This window comes from Ipomoea triloba, chromosome 5 (assembly GCF_003576645.1).
Source record: "Ipomoea triloba cultivar NCNSP0323 chromosome 5, ASM357664v1".
NCBI classification, from domain to species: Eukaryota; Viridiplantae; Streptophyta; class Magnoliopsida; order Solanales; family Convolvulaceae; genus Ipomoea; species Ipomoea triloba.
This window is the reverse complement of record NC_044920.1, coordinates 30,709,048-30,732,404: the sequence shown is the minus strand read 5'-3', so window position 1 is coordinate 30,732,404 and position 23,357 is coordinate 30,709,048. Positions and strand designations below refer to the sequence as shown.

Genomic DNA, 23,357 nt, shown 5'->3' with positions numbered 1-23,357 from the left:
TCTTTTAAGTTTGAATTTCAAAATTTTATAAATATGGTACTTTGCAGTTTCCTAATTCCTATGGCTCCCGTCGTAATTTGCGGGTAATGCAAGGGCAATTGTAGTAGAATAAGAAAAGCCAAATGAGGTGGAGCCGCGTAGGTAGCGGCTGGCTGGCTCATACTAATACTAGGTTGCTTTGACGGTTACGATTCCCTTTTCCCCTGTCCACAGCCAAACAGCACTTATAAAATATTTTGGACAGTTCTGTTGGGGTGTTGGCCTTATACTATATTAATATATATTGTATTAAGTAGCAGGTGGATTAGAGTTGAAAAAAAATTTGCCAATTTGTACGCTTTTTTTCACATCCACCTAAAATGCTTGAGCTACAAGACGATAGATTATTAGCTGTTAATTACCTGTTTTCAAATGTTTCGATTAAGGATACTATAATTAGCCATTATCATAGCTGACTGCATTATCTATCGCAGGATAGAGGCTACTGTGTAAACACGTGGGAGGTTTGGCTGGAGCAACACATTTATTATCCTCAAAACTTAATGATAATACAAATTTCGTGTGGAACAAAAAAAAATTATTTTTACTATTATTATTTTAAATTTTAAATTTGGCCGTACATATACTTTTAAAAAAAGGATAGAAAGTTCTTGACAAAGATGATTGCCGACAAGTACGTGAATGAAAATAACGTGCATTCAAGTAGTGTGCGTGTTGACCAAGAAGTCAAGGGCTGATAACCGTGATTGCAGGCTGTTAAGACTCTTGTGTCTAATTATATGGTTTTGTTTAATGTAATAATTAATTAATTAACATACTTAATACAATCTATGAATGTATCCACTACAATAACTTAATATAATACATCCAAATTCTCTAGAATTGATAGTTTTACAAAGAAACCTCAATGGTCTTGGCAACTGCACAAGTCCAGGTGATGAGGTTTCTATCTTTTATTTTATGTTATGTTAGGGCATCTCCATTAATGCATTTTGGATAGGTTTTTGAAGAGATCAAACTGAGGTGGAAGAGAGAAAGAGAGGAGAGAGAAGAACCTTAGTCTTTACGGGAGGACCAATGTTTTTTTTCAACTTTGTGGACCCCACCAAGAAAGAAGACAAGGCAGTCTGCCTTGCGTAGGCGCAACTCTCGTCGCAGCCAGGCGCGTCACGTAAATCTTTAAAATTTTTTTTTGGTTTTCCCATATTTATATTTTTTTCTTTTTTCCTCGCCTCTCATCTTCTATTTTCTACTCACACGTGCAAAAACTCCTCAAAAACTACAACTATTGGTGATATTCTTAGTCAATACACAAGGTCATATGTATGTAACCATGCCTTTAGGCCCTCCCCATTTGTGTATTTTGCACACTTTTGGAGAGAGTGTGAGAAGAGGGAAAAGTGAGGTTGTCCTGCAAATATGGGGTTTTTGGCAGTGGAAGTGGGGTCTACCTTGAGAGAAGAGATGCGCCTCATGAAGCGTGAACAGCAACTCTCGCGCCCAAACGTAAATCTTTCTCTTTTTTTTTTTCTTTCACTGTCATTTTCTCTTTCTAGTCACGCCCGCAAAATCTCATAAAAAACCTCACACTATTGAGGATGGCCTTAGGAGAGTAGAATCTCAAAAGGAAGCTTAGCTGAAGTTTGACTGAATTAATCTCTAAACCAATGGAGTACGAAGAAAGAAAGGGAAGGGAAATATATATATTCATAATTTCATATATAGGAGAAAACCAGCTCATGTTAGTTCAATCCAGTTCAAGAAGCTAGTAATTAGGTGTCATTATCCAGGTCCAAACAATAAAGGGAAGACTAATCCTCCAGCCATGAACCCCAAAACTTGTTTCTCTCAGTTATTTGCAAGTGACAGATTACACCCAAGAATGAATGATAGAATCTTAGAAGCGACCGTGTGAGAGTTTCACATTCTTGTGGACACCAAGTATGGTCCTCCCACCTAAAGGACCGCTAAGTCACCGTGATTTAACTCATCCACAATTCCTATAAGACCATGGTGTGGGAGCCCGGGGCAAAGAATTCGCCTTTTGCACCCAAAACATGATTTTACATTGATCAACACATATCACCACAAGGCAACAATAAAGCAAAGATGAAGTCCATAATGTACACATCCAGATTTATAAACTATTTCCATTATAATGAAAACCAGAACAACACATCTATACAAGAACATCAATCGAGTGCTAGAGATCTCAGACCTGACCTGCAGGTTGAAGGTATAATCGATGAGCACAGTTTATTGATCTTCAAAGGTTTCCTTCTTTAATCCTTTCCTAGAAACATTTCTCTTTAGGAAAGTATGAACATGAACTTTCAAGCCTCCCTACTCCGACTTACCCTTTTTCACTTCTACGGGGTTTCTTAGAATATGGAAATCAAAGAACAATTATACAGTGGAAACGCTAATTAGTAACTAAACTCGTACCCAAAAGTCCTGTTACAAAGTGCACCCACGCAACACACACACACATGAAAACACAAGGATGTGGAATGGGGATGTAGTAATTGTCGCCAGCTAGAGTAGGAAAGAAAATATTTTCCAAATTTTGAAAGAAATGATACAAGAAATAACTTGTCAGCTAGCGACAAAAAGCAATGGACAATGTTTCTTTACTTTCATGTAATTTACAAAAACACGAGAAACACAATGGATCCAAATAACATCTGTTCACAACAGGAAGAATGCTTTTGTATGTGAAAGATAGTAAGATACACATCCATAATACCCCTGCACCTCCCTAAACACTTGTGCTCTTAGCAGAGGGAATACTTTAGAGTTTAGACATTACTAGAGTAAAACACGAGCTCAAAGATTGTCACTTTATGGTGGTGTGAGCCAAACTCTCATAATTCTGAACCCAAATTGACAAGGCAGATAGGTATTGAACAGTATTCCCCTCTCTAAGCATGAAGTTTAACACAAATCAAGCATTCCTTTAACCAAGATACACAAATATGTTACACTCAAATAAAATCACAAAGTTCCTCCCCAGTTCCCATATCTTCAGCTACTGATCCAAGTTTCAATCTTTCAAAGCTAGAGTAAAACATGAGCTCAAAGATTGTCACTTTATGGTGGTGTGAGCCAAACTCTCATAATTCTGAATCAAAATTGACAAGGCAGATAGGTATTCAACAGTATTCCCCTCTCTAAGCATGAAGTTTAACACTAATCAAGCATTCCTTTAACCAAGATACACAAATATGTTACTCAAATAAAATCACAAAGTTCCTCCTCAGTTCCTATATCTTCAACTACTCATCCAAGTTTCAATCTTTCAAAGCTAGGAGTTAGCATTGACAATCCAATTAAGTAGAGTATAAAAACTCGAGAATCTATACTTGAACACTTTAAACTTACATTGAATTCTAAAGCCATAGTATCAGACACTTCCTAATTGCTCAAATTTCAGAGGAAAAGAGCCTCAGAATATGTCAACAACAAACAACAATTGACAGGGCAAATTATGAATCATATAAAGATTTTATCTTGCAATAATCAAGCTACAAGTGTACAGTCAAGAAAGTATCTTGAACACAAATAAATTACGGAAAAGCTCATAGCACTTGCCTATCCGCAGCCTCTGCAACAAGGGGCAATCTGGGGAGTTGACCCAACAAGCAAGAAGAGGAGCCGTAGATCAAGCAGACCAAGAGGAACAAGAACACAGTGCTATCGAAGCTCATCATCAAATCCAACCCCAACCCATCTTTGGGGCTGAAACTCCGCTCCAAAAGATCCGGGAAGATCAAGAGCACATCAAGCACAATCGCCTGCATGGTGTTGAACCTCACGTACCTACTGAAATTAGGGTTTCTGACAACGACGAAGTAAAGCGTGAAGAATACCAGAATCCCATTGAGCGGGAAGCTCTTGAAGACCCGAATAGCCGGAACTAGAGGCTGAATCAGAGCTTGGACCGGCGTGAACTGCGTGATGACGTATTTTCCGTACTGAACGCCGTCGAAGAAAGGGTAGAAGTAAGCAATGGCGGAAATTAAACGGTCAGGCCCATCCGCTGTGCTGCTGCCCTTTGATTGAACCGTGACTTGGATCCGTCTCGGAGCTCCGGCGGGTTTTCTTAGCAGAAACGGTCTGTGACTACTGTGAGAGAAGAGTTGGGGTGTAATAGTAGTAGATAAAAGATTGGATATGGCCATCCCGTGCGTGAATCGATTCCAGAAGGATGACCTTGAGATTGAGAGAAAGAAGAGAAAAAGATGCGATCTTTGGGGCTTCGACTTGTTGATAGCTCGATCACACGCTAGTCATCGCAGTGAAAGATGAGCTCAGCTGAGTATCATGGTCCGATTGAATTTTGGGCTGGGCCACATAAATTTCATATTTCCCAATCATAAAATATTGAAAGGCCCATAAATTTGATATTTCCCAGGAAGCAATTTATATTGTGGATCAGTACACAGAATTTAACTTTATAATGTACATAATTGATATTTATAAACACACATATATATAAACACGATATAACGAACATATATACTGATGGAGATATTGGAAACGGCCCAATAATAATAGAGACCCGGGGTCCGAAAGTGCATAACTCGAGTAGCCGAAGAGGAGTCCCAAACCCAGGGTTCGTCTCTGGGCCCATAATGATGGGCCTTGACTTGGTCTTATGGCCCACCCTATGGGCCTCGACTTAGTCACGTGGCCAACCACGAGTTTAGCCTAGGGAGTTGAGATTTCCTTTGTATAAATTAGCTATGTGCAGTTATCATAAGGACATATTCAATTACATCACAAATCACTTTGTAATCTTCTGACAGCATTATATTAATATTAATATAAAAGTGTCTCCGCGACATTTATTATCTTTTCTATCGAATCATCATTTGATAACATTCCTTTATCTATTGGATTTAATAATTCGGGACACCCCGGTTAATTAAATCCATCATATACATAATTTGATTTCATAAAGCACAGAATTCATGTTCATAATGCACATGCACATAAACACGGTATAATGAACATGAATTAAACACTTAACATAACAAAATCTATGTTTATTATATCGTGTTTATGTGTGTATTATGAACATGAATTCTGTGCATTATGAAAATAAATTATGTACATTATGAAGTCAAATTCTGTGTATTAAATCAAAGTTTACAGTGCACTGTAGACCCTGGTTCACGATATAAGGATCGTTCCAGTAATCCAAAAGATTGCAATCATGTTAATCGGATGCATTGATATACCTTAGAAATTTTGCATGCGTTTGCCGGTCCGGTATTGATGAATAATACATTAATACATAAACATACCATATGGACTTTGGACCTCTCTCATTCATTATAATGCATGTATTCAGTAGTGGTTTGTTGGGGAATATAAATGTCACATTATATTCTTGTCGAAAGGCCGAAATCATTAATTATGTAGAAGGTGACTATAATGTTTTTTCTTTTTAAAGTTATATTTTATTTTATTTTCTTTTTCTTTTTGGTTAATTTAAGCCAATATAAATATTTTTTTTTAAACACTTATCATTTTTACAAGGTAGTATCTCATTTATAGTTTTTTTTTTTTTAATTTTTCAATCTAAAGAATCAATGTTCCACCATCACCGGATTCGATATAATCATGTGACCCATCATTTGGAATGGTTAGTTCTATGAAATAGATACCGTGTATATAATTTGATATATTGTTTTTTTTTTTAAATATGTATTTTTTATTTATAAATATTTAAATAATTTGTGTGTTATCTCATGAAAGTTGGGTAATATATTGTAATTAGCTTGGAAATTATAATAACTATTACTTCCTCTGACCATTTTATCTATCATGTTTAGTATTCACTGGTTAAACCAGCTCTTTCTTCAAAATGAGACGGAGGGAGTACAAGATATAAATATTTGATGTTAAATTGTCAAACTTTTTATATTCTATTGGAATAATTTCATTAACTTGAGGATGACCCAAATTAAGTAGTATACAAGTGTCAACTGCTATCATGTAGTATGATGACATCTCGGTTACCATTTCAAATGGATTGTCATAGTTTCGAACCCGGGTGGTGGGGTTTAAATTCTATGTGCTGAAAATGTTTGAAAAAAAAAAGAACATATACTACCTTATAAAAAAATAATGGGTATTTAAAAATATAACATACAAGTATTTAAGGAGATGTAAGTTAATTCAGTGAACCCTTTATTTACCTCACATGCTGCATGCACTCAAAATAGGAACTGTGGTGGGTCTTCAAACTTATTATATATATTATATTATGACCTGCCACATCTTTGTTGCTATAAATATATTATTACGAGTGATGAATTGACAAGCCAATTCAAGTTCCTTAATTTCATCGAATATTATTTCTATGTTGCATCACCTACCCAGCAGATATATAATGAGAATCTTCAAAGAGTCTTATGATGATGTAATTGTTGTGGCTATGTTATGTAGTGTTTTGTGTTGGGTATTGGCACGGCAGATTTGGAAGAAACAACGCAGCCGCCAAAGCGTAGTTCCCACGAATTGGCCTTTCGTGGGAATGTTGCCGGCGCTCCTACAGAACGCCGGCCGCATCCACGAATATGTAACAGAGATTCTCCGACAAAGTGGTGGGACATTTGAGATCAAAGGTCCATGGTTTGGTAACATGGACATGCTTATCACCTGCGACCCTGCTAACGTCAATCACATCCTCTGCACAAACTTCCAGAACTATCCTAAGGGTCCTCGTTTCCGGAAAATATTTGACATCCTCGGAGATGGGATGATAAACGTGGACTCGGAGCTATGGGAGCTTCACCGGAGGACCACCACGCCGCTCATGAACCACGCCAACTTCCGCACTTCGTTGGAGAGGAACGTGTCGGAGAAGATGGAGAATGGGTTGTTTCCTGTTCTTGACCATTACGCTCAACAAGAGTCCCACATCGATTTGCAGGAAATTTTCCAGAGAATGGCTTTCGATATAAGCTGTCAGCAGTTTCTTGACAAGGATCCCGGAAGTCTTTGCGTTGACCCAACCGGCGACCATCCATTCCGGGAGGCGATCAGGGATACCGTTAACGCTATTCTCTACAGACATATACTCCCGGAAAGGTATTGGAAGTTGCAGAAATATTATGGGATTGACAGAGAGAAGAAGCTTTCTGAAGCTGATCGGACTTTCGATAACTTCATATATCCCATCCTTGAGGAGAGGATGGAACAGCTCAACAAAACCGGCCAGCAACCACACGATTCCGGCATGCTGACGTCACACATCGAAACCCACCGAGGAAAGTCGATGAAGTTTCTCAGAGACACCTTTTTGACATTAATCATCGCCGGAGGAGACACCACGGCTTCGGGACTCACTTGGTTCTTTCTCCTCCTTGCACAAAACCCTCAGGTTGAAGCAAAGATTCTCCACGACATCATTCAACTCAAACAAGACAAGGTTAAGTCGGTTTTTAAGGTAGAAGAATGCCAAAAGTTAACCTACCTCCACGCCGCCATTTTTGAATCTCTCAGGTTATTTCCTTCGGTTCCTTTGAACCACAAGTTCCCGATGGAGAAAGATATTCTCCCCAGCGGCCATGTTGTTACTCCAAACACCAAAATAATAATGCCATTTTATTCCATGGGGAGGATGGACACAGTGTGGGGTGAAGATTGCATGGAGTTCAAGCCCGAGAGGTGGATTTCACCCAACGGTGGAATTAAACGCCAACCTTCTTACATGTATCCAGTCTTCAATGCTGGACCAAGAACTTGCATAGGCAGAGATATGGCTTTAACTGTGGTGAAAATGATTGCAGCTACCATAATATGTCACTATCAATTTCAACTGGTGGAACCTTATCATTCAGAAGTTCTGATTACCGATTCAATCCTCCTGGAAAAGAAACATGGTTTGAAGGTCAAATTCAGCAAACGCCAGTAATAAGATTATCAACTTTCATTCTTAGCTCTCCACTATCATCATATTAATTATATTAGTGCAAGTCTGATCTGCTGTTGAAAGTACTCTAGTATTTATGATTATTATGTTCGCATGATTCTCATGCAGCATAAGTATTTCGGCCTTATAGAATCTTATATCCTTGCTTGTCATTGATAAATGCTTGTGCAGAATTGATAATGAGTTCTGCACAGGTTAAATAAAAGTGTATGGGTCTTGTGCGTCTTTACTATTTTATATATAATGAAAGCTATGTGGTGTGTTCTTGCCCCATGTTATATATGTGTGTACAACTTGTACTAATAAATTATTCTGTTATAATATCTGGGCAGAAGAGTCAAATAGTCATATATGCAGTTATGAATATCTTGGTCACATTATTTTTTAAATTGCGTTCACTTAGCATTTTCTTCGGATTTTCTAGGTAACCATTTCATATATAATGCTGACATGAAATTTAAATAAAAATAGTTTGATGACTAGTTTCATTGTTGACTCATCCAAACCTCAAGAAATTGCTACTCTCTCCCTCCTCATCCACATCACCATCATAGAGAGTGTCGACATGTTGAGTATATACTAACATATTAAGTTCTTCGGATTTTCTAGGTAACCATTTCATATATAATGCTGACATGAAATTTAAATAAAAATAGTTTGATGACTAGTTTCATTGTTGACTCATCCAAACCTCAAGAAATTGCTACTCTCTCCCTCCTCATCCACATCACCATCATAGAGAGTGTCGACATGTTGAGTATATACTAACATATTAAGTTCTTCGGATTTTCTAGGTAACCATTTCATATATAATGCTGACATGAAATTTAAATAAAAATAGTTTGATGACTTGTTTCATTGTTGACTCATCCAAACCTCAAGAAATTGCTACTCTCTCCCTCCTCATCCACATCACCATCATAGAGAGTGTCGACATGTTGAGTATATACTAACATATTAAGTATGTGATGATGATCACTGGTTAGTAGGGTGTGTTTGGTTCGCACTTGAGTTGTCGACGACATGTTGAGTATATACTAACATATTAAGTATGTGATGATGATCACTGGTTAGTAGGGTGTGTTTGGTTCGCACTTGAGTTGTCGACATGTCGAGTATATACTAACATATTAAGTATGTGATGATGATCACTGGTTAGCGGGTGTGTTTGGTTCGCACTTGAATCGAAATCAAAATGGGAATTAAATGTTTGCGCCATTTGAAAGTTAACTTGAAGGATGTTCAAGGAATTGCCATGGACTTGGTAATCCGGTTAACATGCATGAAAACTGTTCCAATCTCCAAAAGGCAGAGATCGATCTTTTCCTTTCAGGAGTTCATTTACAGCGGGAAAATAACAAATGCTAAGCAGGCCACTGCAAGATTAAATCGCCCACCCTGGGGCTCGAACCCAGGACCACAAGGTTAAGAGCCTTGCGCTCTACCAACTGAGCTAGACGGGCTATTGAGAATTATAATCCATGTTTTTATACTTATAACTTCAACAACTCTCTCTGCACATTTCACCCTAACTTTCGATGTCCATATAAGATATATACAATGTATTATTTTGTCCATATTATGGATCCCTAATATGTTTGGCTAACTTGGACATGCTCATCACTTGTGAACCTACAAACAATGATTACATTCGATCTGATCAAGAACTTTAACAAAAATATTAATGGAGGGTACACCTTACAATAAAATGTTGCAATCTTTGTAGTATGGATTAAGTAATAATAGTAGTGTTTGAGGATTTTGTTTTTTCTAAATCAAAGATTAAACAATGATAGTTATATGCCTTTATAGTCAACTACTGCACGTTTACATATGAATCCCACATTCTACATGAGAGTTGACAGAATAATATTGTATAGAATGATGAATTGATAATCATCCTTATCCGTCTACTATATATTCAAAGATTGTTATCTTCTAGTAGAATTCATAAGTTATTACTAATTTTTATAAAGATTTGAGTGCAAAATTAAATATCATTCTTAAATTTAATTAGCTACAAGAACAAATATGATGATTGACAAAACTGAACCTTAATGATTTTGTTGTTGGTATAACAGAAATTTACATTTTTTTTAATCCTATTTTGGACGAAAATGAAACAAAATTGGTAATGAACGACAAAATATAAAATTATCACCAAAATTTAAAAACAGAACGTTATTAAATTATTAATTGAAAATTAAATTTAAAATAATGAAAGCTAATTTAAATTTAAAAAATATTTAATTCTGCTTGACACTGTTGGAATCAATTTATTAAATAGATGATGGCAAGTCTACTAGTTACTACCCAACCAACAACATTGGCACGTCATATAAAAAATATAAATGGGAAAGAACTAGGAATTAATATGAAAGGAGAAATGATGTTTTAGTCATTAAATAAACATTTAAGATCAACCTCAAATGTTGGGAGTTCAAGCCCCACCCATGTAAATAGAACAAATCATTTGGGTAGTTCTTACTACTTAGTATGCTGACCGTTGGGACGGATGATTAGTCTTCTGGCTATCTGCTGGATGGATACTTTTGAACAACAAAAAAAGAAAAAAGAAAAAAAGATCAACCTCAAATTTGCATCCAGGCCTAGTGATAGAGTAAAAATAATAGTCTGAGAGATCAACGTACAGTGTCTACTGAGCCATTGATAAGTCACCGTGATGAGCCATTGATAAGTCACCGTAATTTACATCCTCCCAAATGCTTTGTCGAGTCGGAGAGTGGGAGCTCTTTGAGTTGGAGATTCAACCGTTTGGGAGGAGTAAAAATAATAATTTTCTGTCAGGCTAGGTGTGGGGAGCCTTTGGGATTGAGGATTCAACCTTTTAGGGGAATGATAAAAAAAATTGGTTTAGCAGACCGTATTTGCAGGAAGAGTAAAAAGATAATTGTTGGAAGATTTTGATGGCCCTTCATCCTATCATCAAAATACTGCTATGAATGTTTAAAGAAATAATTAAAGCGGTGTATTTACTATTATTATAATTTTTTACTATAGTGATAAGAGTTTCATTCTAATCACTAATATCTAAGTAGGTCATACTTAACTACTATGCAAATATAAAAAATAAAAAATAAAATTCTAACAATAATTGTTTGGTCATAGTTGTAACACATCATATAATATAAAATATACTATATATATCTACATACACCTACCTCCACCATACCATCACCATTATAAATATTGCATAGGAGTTGTTCATTACACATGCACTAATTAGCTTCATTCCTACTTTTCATCACCCATACATACAAGCTTAGTGATCATAGCAACACACAAAAATGGTAATCTTCAAACAACATTATAACATACTTACTTGGAGTGTTCTATGTATTATTTTATGTTTGGCAATTCTGAGGAAGATTTGGAAGAAAAGCCGCAGAAGTTCAGTTCCCACAAACTGGCCAGTCATCGGAATGTTTCCGGCGATTCTAAAAAATTCCCACCGCCTCCACGATTTCGCGACGGAGCTTCTCAAATACAATGGCGGCACATTTGAGCTGAAAGGGCCCACCTTTGCCAACTTGAACATGCTCGTCACGTGTGACCCAGCAAACATCGATCACATTCACAACAAAAACTTCCTCAACTATCCAAAGGGTCCCCGTTTCCAGAAAATCTTTGAGATTTTTGGCGATGGGATTCTCAACACCGATTCTGAGCTCTGGAAGCTTCACCGGAAAACCACCAATGCTCTCATGAATCGCCTCGAATTCCGGAGTTTGTTGGAGAAAACCGCCTCGGAAACGGTGGAATTCGGGTTGTTTCCGGTTCTTGATCGTTACGCTCAACAAGGAGCCTACTTTGATCTCCAAGAAATCTTCAAAAGGTTAACTTTTGACATAAGTTGCCAAGTGTTTCTCGATAAGAATCCCGGCAGCCTTTCCGGCGACCATCCATTCCGGAAGGCGATCAGTGACACCGTCAACGCTATTTTCTACCGTCATATCCTCCCGGAAAAGTGTTGGAAGTTACAAAAATGGGTTTTTGGGATTGATAGAGAGAAGAATCTTTCTAATGCGGGGGACACTTTTGACAAGTTCATATACCCAATTCTTTCTGAGAGACAAAACAACCAGATTCCCGACAAAGGTTCCACATTTACCATGATGTCTTCCCTCTTGAAGGCATACCAAGAAAAACCCAAAAGATTCCTCAGAGACACTTTCATGACTTTAACAATTTCCGGAGGAGGTTCCACCAGTTCTGCCCTCACTTGGTTCTTTTGGCTCCTTGCCAAAAACCCTTTGGTGGAGGCAAAAATCCTTGAAGAGATCAAACTAAAATATGAGAAACAAAACCATGTTTTTAAGGTAGAAGAATGTTGCAATTTAGTCTACCTCCATGCTGCTTTCTGTGAATCTCTTAGGCTATTTCCACCCATACCTATGAACCACAAGATGGCTTTAGAGACAGATATTCTTCCCAGTGGTCACATAGTCCAAACACACGAATCCTGACATCATTTTATTCAATGGGGAGAATGGAATCAATATGGGGTGAAGATTGCATGGAGTTCAAGCCTGAGAGGTGGCTTTCAGACAGTGGAGGAATCAGGCACGTACCATCCTATAAGTTTCCCATTTTTAACGTTGCACCCAGAACATGTATAGGTAAAGAGATGTTTTTCATAGTCGCAAAAATAGTTGCGGCTAGCATCATATTTCACTATCACTGCCAACTACAACAACTTCATCCTCCTGTTTTTCCAAAGGATACTCTTATTCTTGAACTGAAGCATGGATTGAAGGTCAAGCTCAACAAACGTATGTGACATCATATCAAATAAAAATTATTATATATAATAGAGAGAGATAGAGAGTGGCTAAGTATTTATTATTATTATTATGATTGCATATAGTATTTAATTTGTTAGGGAATTGCATGCATGTGATTAATTATGATTATTGTCAAGGTGAAGGTGAAGGTGTATAACATTTGTAGAACTCCTTTATGTATGTGGTGTTTGTTAATGTTAAGATTATTAAGATTAATACGGAGTATAAAAGTATATTAAGAATCTTAAAGCTTCACAAATAGTACAGTTATTTAAACAAATGCTAATTAAGGGTACGGTGATATATTATCAAGAATAAGGCTTTACAAATGATTATGAAAATTTAATTTTCAATGAAAATATCAACAAAGGTATTCAAACTCGAGAGAAGACTGAAATGAGAGATTGACAAAGGCTAAGACGGATAATCAATTAAGATTAATAAGACGCAACTAACAAATCAACATAAAATTAAATTTTCAATGAGAATATTAATAAAAGCTAAGGTACTTAAACTCAATGAAATATTTATTTACAAATTAAAAAACTAATTTAATAAGTAAGATAATTTACAATATAATGTAAATACGAGATGCATGGTATATATTATAATATCTTTGAGATCAGATATGAAAAATCTAAGAAATGCACAGATGTGTCCTTAGCGTATTAGTTAACAAGTGCTTGAACCACAGCTTGCCAACAAAACATAGATCCTTGTGAATCCATGCAACAGAAAAACATATCCTCGTCACTCCTTTAAGGACTGACCTCAGTTGCCCGGAGATCATAATCAGTTGGCTTTAAATCCCATCATCTTCTTAATTTGGGGTGGTCCTCCAATTTCCATCGATCACATCCTCTTTCTCAGGGTTTTTTTTTTTTTTTTTTACTACCGACTTTGTTATAATTTAGTATTTATTCACAATTATTTTCAAAACCTACTGAAACACAAAGAATCAGTACTGCTCCATTGGGCTCAAACCCATAACCTCTTACTTCTTGCCAAGGTCATTGGCTCGGGTCAATTATAAACAACATAAGTTAATTAATATATTTTTTAATGGTCATCCTTATTTTCTTGTCACTTATCGTGTGCCAAGTACAACATTATTGACCAAATGTAATTATGTAAAATCACTAGGAAAAAAATAGTCATTCAAATCCAGGAAAAAATTTGTGATCATTAACAGTGCATAGTACCAATTACCAACTGAGTCCAGCTGCAAAGTCTTAAAAATGTCTGTGATGACGAAGATGAAGTACGCTAATCTTACGTTTGAATGTACAATTGCACATGCATGCCAGGGTATGGTATTTATGTATATTCAGATCTAAAAGACATCAACTTCAGTAGCGCGCCGACAATTCTGCGAGAAGGACAATTGCGTATCTAAAATAATTTTTTTTACCTTTTTCCCAAAATAAAAAATTACTACGGGGGCAGAGATAATCTCTTTGCAGTTTGCACTGAGATAAACCAATTAATCTCCCTCAGCTCTCTCTTTATCTCTCTCCAAGAATCGCAAAACAAACAGTACAGTCCTGTCCATCACAATTAAGCTGAGTCCATGGAGATCCCAGAAAAGATTCTCCACTTCAAAGTCTACATCTTATTCTCAGCCGTTTTCTCCCTAATCTATCTCGCGCCAAGCTTTCTCGACATCCTCAACTACTTCTGGCCTCTCTTCCTCTCAACAGCTCTCTTCCTCGTTGCGGTCGTGGTGTTCGGCCGGACTTCCCCTCCGCCGCCGGAGCTCTCCGGCGAAGGCATCTTGGACTACGTCGCCGGAAAACACCAAGTCGGAGAATTACAGCCTCAACCGATCTAACGCGATCAAGAAGAAGAGGAAAACGACAAATTAAGCCGTACAAACTTGCTTTTTTTATTATCTACTCCGTGTCGCTTTCTTCTCTGTATTTTATTCTCTTTCGCTTTCTGAATATCAGCTGTAATGTTTTGGGCTAGGCCCAATATTTGAGTAACTGTTATAACCGTAACAAATTTTGATACCCATACTAATGGGCCATCTTTGCTAATTATGGTCCATTGGGCCTGGGCTGGACATATTGGATTTCGGTTTTTTCTTCATCTTAATAACTTTTCGTGGGTATTCACATAACTAGTTTGTGTAAACTGTGGCAAATTATTCTATAGACCCGGTTCTACCTTGTAATGTGGACTTGAGTCCAAAATACACAATTTATATACTTTATGACATACTAAATATTTACAATTCTTTTTTTTTTTCAAAAAAAAAAAATAATATTTACAATTCTAATTTTGAACATTCAATTTATAAATAGACACAGCTCCACTTTACAATATGAACTTGATCCTTAGTATAACTATTGGTAAACTATCAACTGTCAAAAACACATTTATGTGGAGGTTTCATATACAAAGAAGTAATAACTTTCACACTTTATTAATGGAAAAAAGCACCACTATTTATACAGGAATACATCAACAAAATATCAAGGATAAGCAGAGATAATAGAACAATAAATCCTACTTAAATAAAAGAAGCACACAAATAATCAGGGTGACCAAGCCAACTGCATGGATATTTCATACGTCCATAATATCATAGATACAAAATAGGAAGTAAGCTGTCTTGTCATGTATCAGAGCATTCATAATAACAAATTTTAAAAGATTTTTGTAGATTTTTAAGCATATGTGGAGGAGAGAGATGGCGGAGAGAGTGTTTCGAGTCTTCATGCGAATACCTTAATTTTTATCATAATTATGGGTCCTACATGGTGAGAGAATGAACTGCTACCGCGCGCGTTTTGCACAAATATTCACCCAGTCTAGCCCGCCCGTGCAATGCAGCGCCAAGCTAGGCGCGTAAAAACTGTCTTTCATCTTCTTTTTTTTTCGGTTGACATATTTGTCAGCCTTTTTTTTTTTTCTTCTTCTTCTTCTTTTTCTCCTCTTCTTCTCTCTATTCTTTCCTACTTAGCACATAAAAATCCACATTTTACTTGCTAAAATACATTTATCATTTTAAAAACAAACTATTCTTAGTGAAGATTGATTTGATATAACACTCATACATACTTCTTCCTTTAATCACTATATGTTAATCACAAATCACAATAGTGTGCTTTCACATGCTAAGTATACTAGTATTATCAATAAATCACAATCTACCATATATCAATATATTAGTATATAATTGACAAACCGCGATGTATTATCAATTGATGAGAAGTAAAGTTTCAAACGTAATGACAATAGTGTTCCATCGTTTATCTAAGTGTACTAGTATTGAGAAGTCAAGTTTCAAAACTTAATGACAATAGTGCTCTATCTCCTACCTAATTGTACTAATTATATATAATTGACATACCACTAAATGCAATCAATTGATGAGAAGTAAAGTTCTAAACGTAATGCAATCAATTGTAGTATCTCGTAATATCTTTGGACTACATCATATTTAAAATTTTCAAATTTTTAATACTTTATCTATTCTTATTCCTTAAACTATGAATTTCTTTATCCACAATAACTCATTCAACAATAATGGTTGAACCAAATGAACCCCGAGCAAAACACTTAAAAAAACTGGTATGCTTTTATGTTAATAATAATATATATGTAAAAAAAGAAAAAGTTTATTACCAATTTAACTCGAAGGTTAATATCAATTCACTAAAAAAATAAAAACAAAAAAACACACAAATCAAGTACTACACTCATTCATACTAATTCTAAAAATATGAACTTGAAAATGAACATGTGCAAAATGGATGTGAAAACTATTGATGAAACTGGACACGTTGTAACATCAATATTCGAACTACCTTCAAAGTTATTGTTGTTACTATCAAGTAAACAAGTTATGAAAATAGAACAAGAGATACTTCTCATAAAATAAATTTTAATATTTTATTCAATACTTCCATGAGATATGTAGGGGAACAAACTACAACGGCAAAATATCAACATGCGTTTTTAAAATCAAGAGTTCATAGTATAACTAAGATCCAGTCATATACACAACAAGAAAAATCCATATGTTCCTACATTATAATCTTATTGCATGGCGCTATAATCCATGCTACCAGCGCTAACCCAATTACAAATAACACACTACCAACTAAAAAGAAGAAGACAAATAGTGAAGATGGAAGACAATATAATGAAAACTAAAAAAAGTAATAAACAAGTATTTAAGGACATATAAATTAATTGAGTGTCCCCACTATCTACCCCACCAGCTGCATGCATTCAAAATAGGAATTGTGATGGGTCTTCAAACTTATATATATATATATATATATATATTATATTATGAGTGATGAATCGACAAGCCAATTTCTATTTCAATTCATCGAGTATTATTTCTATATTGCAATCATCACCTACCCAGCAGATATACAATGATGAGAATCTTCAAAGATTTAATTGTTGTGGCTATGTTATGTAGTGTTTTGTGTTGGGTATTGGCGCGGTGGATTTGGAAGAAACACAGTTGTCGGAGCGTAGTTCCCACGAATTGGCCTGTCGTCGGAATGTTGCCGGCGCTCCTACAGAACGCCGGCCGCATCCACGAATATGTAACAGAGATTCTCCGAGAAAGTGGTGGGACAATTGAGATAAAAGGTCCATGGTTTGCTAACATGGACATGCTTGTCACCTGCGACCCTGCTAACGTCGATCACATCCTCAGCAGAAACTTCGAGAATTATCCGAAGGGTCCTCATTTCCGGAAAATATTTCACGTCGTCGGAGATGCGATGATAAACGTGGACTCGGAGCTATGGGAGCTTCACCGGAGGACCACTACGCCGCTCATGAACCAGGCCAATTTCCGCACTTGGTTGGAGAGGAACGTGTCGGAGAAGATGGAGAATGGGTTGTTTCCTGTTCTTGAGCATTACGCTCTACAAGGGTCCCACATCGATTTGCAGGAAATTTTCCAGAGAATGGCTTTCGATATAAGCTGTCAGCAGTTTCTGGACAAGGATCCCGACAGTCTTTGCGTTGACCCAACCGGCGACCATCCATTCCGGGGGGCGATCAGGGATGCCGTGAACGCTATTCTCTACAGACATATAATCCCGGAAAGGTGTTGGAAGCTGCAGAAGTATTATGGGATTGACAGAGAGAAAAAGCTCTCTGAAGCTGATCGGGCTTTCGATAACTTCTTATATCCCATCCTTGAGGAGAAGACGGAACAACTCAACAAAACCCAGCAACCACACAATTCCGGTTCCGATTCCGGTATGCTGACGTCACACATCGAAACCCACCGAGGAAAGTCAATGAAGTTTCTCAGAGACACCTTTTTGACATTGATCATAGCCGGAGGAGACGCCACGGCTTCGGCACTCACTTGGTTCTTTCTCCTCCTTGCACAAAACCCTCAGGTTGAAGCAAAGATCCTACACGAAATCCTTCAACTCAAACAAAACAAGCTTATTAGGATTTTTAAGGTAGAAGAATGCCAAAAGTTAACCTACCTCCACGCCGCCTTTTGTGAATCTCTCAGGTTATTTCCTCCCATTCCTTTAAACCACAAGACCCCAATGGAGAAAGATATTCTCCCCAGCGGCCACGTTGTTACTCCAAACACCCAAATAATAATGTCATTTTATTCCATGGGGAGGATGGATACAGTGTGGGGTAAAGACTGCATGGAGTTCAAGCCCGAGAGGTGGATTTCACCTGATGGCGGAATCAAACGCCAGCCTTCTTACAAGTACCCGGTCTTCAATGCTGGACCGAGAAGTTGCATAGGCAGGGAAATGGCTTTCACAATGGTGAAAATGATTGCTGCTACCGTAATATGTCACTATCAGTTTCAGCTGGTGGAACCTCATCATCCACAAGTTCTGATTACCGATTCAATTATTCTGGAAAAAAAACATGGTTTGAAGGTCAAATTCAGCAAACGCAAGTAATAAGACTATCAACTTAATTCTCAGGCCTCTACTATCATATTAATTTGTGAAAGTCTTGTGTTAAAAGCACTGTATTAGTATGGATAATGAGTTATGCTCAGGTTAAATAAAAGTGTGTTGGTCTGGTAGGTCATTAATATTTTATATGTAATGAAGGCTTTCTATGTACTAGTTGTACTAATAATCAGAGGAACTACAAGTGTATTAGTTCTAAATGTAATCAGCATTGAACATCCTTAAATACAATATAGTATATTAGATCAGAGGACTACAAGTGTGGTTTTTGGAGAAGTTTTTTTCAGGACGAAAAATTTGTCCTATAACTAGCTAGATGTTGACAGTTTATAGCACAACAAATACTGCATTTCATTAAATAATACCGATTTGATGTAGCAAGTTATCATCATGCAGATCTTTTATTGTTTTATTTTTGAGATTTTCTAATGTGAAATGCATAATATTTTTTTTAATAAAAATGTACTCCGTAATAATTTATTGAAAAGGATTTCAAAAAAGAGTTATAGAAACAAATTGGTTTTTCAATGAAACCTTGCGGACAATCTTACAAAATGCTCAACCACACGTAATGGGGCCAGCTCCTGTGACTTTTGGAACGAACGGGGATTAGTTGGGTGGACACGAACAACGGATTGGACACGTAGAAAGTCTCGGAACATCCCGTGAAATATTCCATTTATAATGCTTGTTGGATTTGATAATGTACAGATACGACAATGTAATAGAGCTAGTCGAACTCAAAAAAAAATTATAGTAATAATTTTACTAGCTAAAATACATTTATCATTTTAAAAACAAACTATTCTTGATGAAGATTGATTTGATATAACACTCAGTACTTGCTTTATCGTTTAATTTATCTTGATCTTTTTCTTATAACAATTAATAATATGTTAGAATAATTGACCCACTATATACTGTTAATCACAATAGTGTGCTTTCACATGCTAAGTATACTAGTATAATCAATATATAAATCACAATATACATACCATCAATATATTAGTATATAATTGACAGACTGCGATGTATAATTAATTGATGAGAAGTAAAGTTCAAGACGTAATGACAATAGTGTTCCATCTCTTATCTAAGTGTACTAGCATTGAGAAATCAAGTTTCAAAACTTAATGACAATAGTGCTCTATCTCCTACCTAATTGTACTAATTAATATATATATATAATTGACATACCACTAAATGCAATCAATTGATGAGAAGTAAAGTTGTAAACGAAATGACAATATTGTTCCATCTCTTGTGATGGGTCTTCAAACTTATATATACTATTATAAGTAATCGACAAGCCAATTTCTATTTCAATTCATCGAATATTATTTCTATTTTGCATCACCTACCCAGCAGATATACAATGAGAATCTTCAAAGATGTAATTGTTTTGGCTATGTTATGTAGTGTTTTGTGTTGGGTATTGGCGGGGTGGATTTGGAAGAAACGCAGCCGCCGGAGCGTAATTCCCACGAATTGGCCTGTCGTCGGAATGTTGCCGGCGCTCCTAAAGAACGCCGGCCGCCTCCACGAATATGGAACAGATATTCTCCGAGAAAGTGGTGGGACATTTGAGATCAAAGGTCCATGGTTTGCTAACACGGACATGCTTATCACCTGCGACCCTGCTAACGTCGATCACATCCTCTGCAGAAACTTCGAGAACTATCCCAAGGGTCCTCGTTTGCGGAAAATATTTCACGTCCTCGGAGATGGAATGGTAAGCGTGGACTCGGAGCTATGGGAGCTTCACCGGAGGACCACCACGCCGCTGATGAACCAGGCCAATTTCCGCACTTCGTTGGAGAGGAACGTGTCGGAGAAGATGGAGAATGGGTTGTTTCCTGTGCTTGACCATTACGCTCTACAAGGGTCCCACATCGATTTGCAGGAAATTTTCCAGAGAATGGCTTTCGATATAAGCTGTCAGCAGTTTCTGGACAAGGATCCCGGCAGTCTAACCGCCGACCATCCATTCCGAAAGGCTGTCAGGGATGCCGTGAACGCTATTCTCTACAGACATATACTCCCCGAAAGGTGTTGGAAACTGCAGAAATATTTTGGGATTGACAGAGAGAAGAATCTTTCTGAAGCTGATCGGGCTTTCGATAACTTCTTATATCCCATCCTTGAAGAGAGGATGGAACAGCTCAACAAAACCCAGCAACCACACGATTCCGGAATGCTGACGTCACACATCGAAACTCACAGAGGAAAGTCGATGAAGTTTCTCAGAGACACCTTTGTGACATTGATCATCGCCGGAGGAGACACCACGGCTTCGGCGCTCACTTGGTTCTTTATGCTCCTTGCACAAAACCCTCAGGTTGAAGCAAACATCCTCCACGACATCCTTCAACTCAAACAAAACAAGCTTATTAGGATTTTTAAGGTAGAAGAATGCCAGAAGTTAACCTACCTCCACGCCGCCATTTTTGAATCTCTCAGGTTATTTCCTTCCGTTCCTTTAAACCACAAGATCCCGATGGAGAAAGATATTCTCCCCAGCGGCCACGTTGTTACTCCAAACACAAAAATAATAATGCCATTTTATTCCATGGGGAGGATGGATACAGTGTGGGGTGAAGACTGCATGGAGTTCAAGCCCGAGAGATGGATTTCTCCCAATGGCAAAATCAAACGCCAACCTTCTTACAAGTATCCAGTCTTCAATGCTGGACCCAGAACTTGCATAGGCAGGGATATGGCTTTGGCTATGGTGAAAATGATTGCAGCTACCATAATATGTAACTATCAATTTCAGCTTGTGGAACCTCATCATTCAGAAATTCTGATTAGCGATACAATTCTTCTGGAAAAGAAACATGGTTTGAAGGTCAAATTCAGCAAACGCAAGTAATAAAACTATAGGCTTTCATTCCCTACTCTGATCTCTACTATCATATTATTTAGTGCAAGTCTTGTGTTAAAAACACTAGTATTTATGATTATGTACGTATGATTCTCAGTCAGCATAAGTATTCCTTGTAAGAATTTTATATCCCTGACATTATTGATAAATGCTTGTGCAGAATTGATAATGAGTTTTGCTCAGGTTAAATAAAATGTATGCGTCTTGTTCGTCTTTAATTTTTTTTATGTAATGATAAAGCTTTCTATGTGCTTAATAAAGTATTCCGTTATGAATATCATCTTCGTGTGTATTGGAATAGGCCACGAACTACATTAGAAAGCGAAAATAAGGACGGATTTATTCGGTTGCTAAATTAGCAACGGAATAACAATAATTTAGTGACAAATTTTAATTTTTTTTTTGTTAAATGGACATTTAGCGACGGATTTGCGATGAATATAGCGACGAAAAATTTTCGTCACTAAATACTAGGTTTGTGATTATTGGCCCGATTTGGTAACATAATTAGTTTATCAGTCAATTTTGATTTGTTTGATCACTATTAGTTGTTTGGCTTGGTTAAACAACAAATATCAATGTTGATTAATTAGATTTTTGTAACAATTTATTGCTCCAAAAAGCTAAAATTCAAAAGTAACAATTTATTGTTTTAAAATAACCGCACGATTCTGGTAATCGGTGCGGGGATGGAGGGAATTTTGTATACCCCGCGGGTATGGGGGCGGGTGCGACGGGGGAGGTATCCCCGCTCCGCACCCGCACCCGCACCCACACTTAAAGTTTGTATTATTAACATTCATTTATTATATAAGTTTATGTATCTTTTATAATTAAAAATGCATAATGAATTAAATTTCTTAATGGGTTAGTGCCTCAGGGATTTTATTGAATTATATATCATTTCATTATCTTAGTTTTTTGTTTATGAAAATTAAAAGCGAACAACACAAATAACATAATGTGCAAACACTTAATACAATTTATACTACCAACACAATTTTAGTTTCAATTAAGAACTAACATCATTGGCTCTTATTAAATTTTAGAGTTATGTTCAAACTTATAAAAAATTCATGCGATAATTACCTGTAGTATAAAAATTTTATTAGATTTAATTAAGTGTAACATTAATAATTAGAGTTGCGAGTTGGGTATTACCTGCACCCGCAAAATTCACGCGCGAGTAGAGATGAAGTAAGAATTTCATTATCGGTGCAGATGCGGGTGCAAGAGTGGGTTGGGAATACAAGTGCGGGGTGGGGATATATCTCCGCACCCACCCGCCCTATTGCCATTCCTATATAGGATAACGTGTCACACAGCTGAAGGTTGATGTTGGGAGATTAGCATGCACAATGACAATGTAGACATCGTTGGATGGTTAATGTTAGAAGAGAATTGAAGTACATGACTAACATTGTTAACAAATTTGACAGCCGGAGAGAAGCACATGACTGACATTGTTAACAAATTTGATAGTCGGATAATAAATGCAATGTGTCGGCAAAGGCAACTAGTATTCATTATATTGAAAATATAGTGATGATTGAAAAAATTAATAGGCGCTCTTTGAATATTAGGGGATGTTTAGGCAGCAATTTTTTTTTTTTGAATATTAGTAACTCTGTTACAATGTAGTATATGTTCATACATACTTTCTCAATCAACTGGAGCACAAAGAGCCAACGCCCCCACTCCTGTGATCTCTCACTTGAGAGAGCCACAACTATGCCGCTTGATCACAAGGTCTTTGGCACGTTTAGCTAGGCAGCAATTAAATGGCGGCT

General features: G+C 36.8%; 5 protein-coding genes and 1 non-coding gene across 6 annotated transcripts; 4 read left to right on the top strand and 2 right to left on the bottom strand.

Moving 5' to 3' along the window:
• Positions 1-3,311: 3,311 nt before the first annotated feature.
• Positions 3,312-4,287, bottom strand: LOC116019030 (protein TIC 20-v, chloroplastic). The gene has a single exon (XM_031259095.1). The coding sequence runs from the start codon at positions 4,179-4,181 to the stop codon at positions 3,579-3,581; it is 603 nt and encodes a 200-aa protein (XP_031114955.1). The 5' UTR covers positions 4,182-4,287; the 3' UTR covers positions 3,312-3,578.
• A 2,257-nt stretch (positions 4,288-6,544) lies between these two features.
• LOC116020562 (alkane hydroxylase MAH1-like) lies at positions 6,545-7,927 on the top strand. The gene has a single exon (XM_031261031.1). It carries the CDS (start codon positions 6,545-6,547, stop codon positions 7,925-7,927), a length of 1,383 nt encoding a protein of 460 aa, XP_031116891.1.
• A 1,408-nt stretch (positions 7,928-9,335) lies between these two features.
• Positions 9,336-9,408, bottom strand: TRNAK-CUU. Its single transcript has one exon. It is a non-coding gene; the product is annotated as a tRNA-Lys (tRNA).
• A 1,980-nt stretch (positions 9,409-11,388) lies between these two features.
• LOC116020561 (alkane hydroxylase MAH1-like) lies at positions 11,389-12,432 on the top strand. The gene has a single exon (XM_031261030.1). It carries the CDS (start codon positions 11,389-11,391, stop codon positions 12,430-12,432), a length of 1,044 nt encoding a protein of 347 aa, XP_031116890.1.
• Positions 12,433-17,276: 4,844 nt separating this feature from the next.
• LOC116020560 (alkane hydroxylase MAH1-like) lies at positions 17,277-18,668 on the top strand. The gene has a single exon (XM_031261028.1). The coding sequence runs from the start codon at positions 17,277-17,279 to the stop codon at positions 18,666-18,668; it is 1,392 nt and encodes a 463-aa protein (XP_031116888.1).
• Positions 18,669-19,942: 1,274 nt separating this feature from the next.
• LOC116019501 (alkane hydroxylase MAH1-like) lies at positions 19,943-21,842 on the top strand. The gene has a single exon (XM_031259725.1). The coding sequence runs from the start codon at positions 20,059-20,061 to the stop codon at positions 21,553-21,555; it is 1,497 nt and encodes a 498-aa protein (XP_031115585.1). The 5' UTR covers positions 19,943-20,058; the 3' UTR covers positions 21,556-21,842.
• Positions 21,843-23,357: the final 1,515 nt, after the last annotated feature.

Bases quoted from the DNA above. Each gene is read 5' to 3' on its own strand.
- LOC116019030 (XM_031259095.1), bottom strand. From the start codon at position 4,181: ATGGCCATATCCAATCTTTTATCTACTACTATTACACCCCAACTCTTC.
- LOC116020562 (XM_031261031.1), top strand. From the start codon at position 6,545: ATGTTGCCGGCGCTCCTACAGAACGCCGGCCGCATCCACGAATATGTA.
- LOC116020561 (XM_031261030.1), top strand. From the start codon at position 11,389: ATGTTTCCGGCGATTCTAAAAAATTCCCACCGCCTCCACGATTTCGCG.
- LOC116020560 (XM_031261028.1), top strand. From the start codon at position 17,277: ATGTTGCCGGCGCTCCTACAGAACGCCGGCCGCATCCACGAATATGTA.
- LOC116019501 (XM_031259725.1), top strand. From the start codon at position 20,059: ATGAGAATCTTCAAAGATGTAATTGTTTTGGCTATGTTATGTAGTGTT.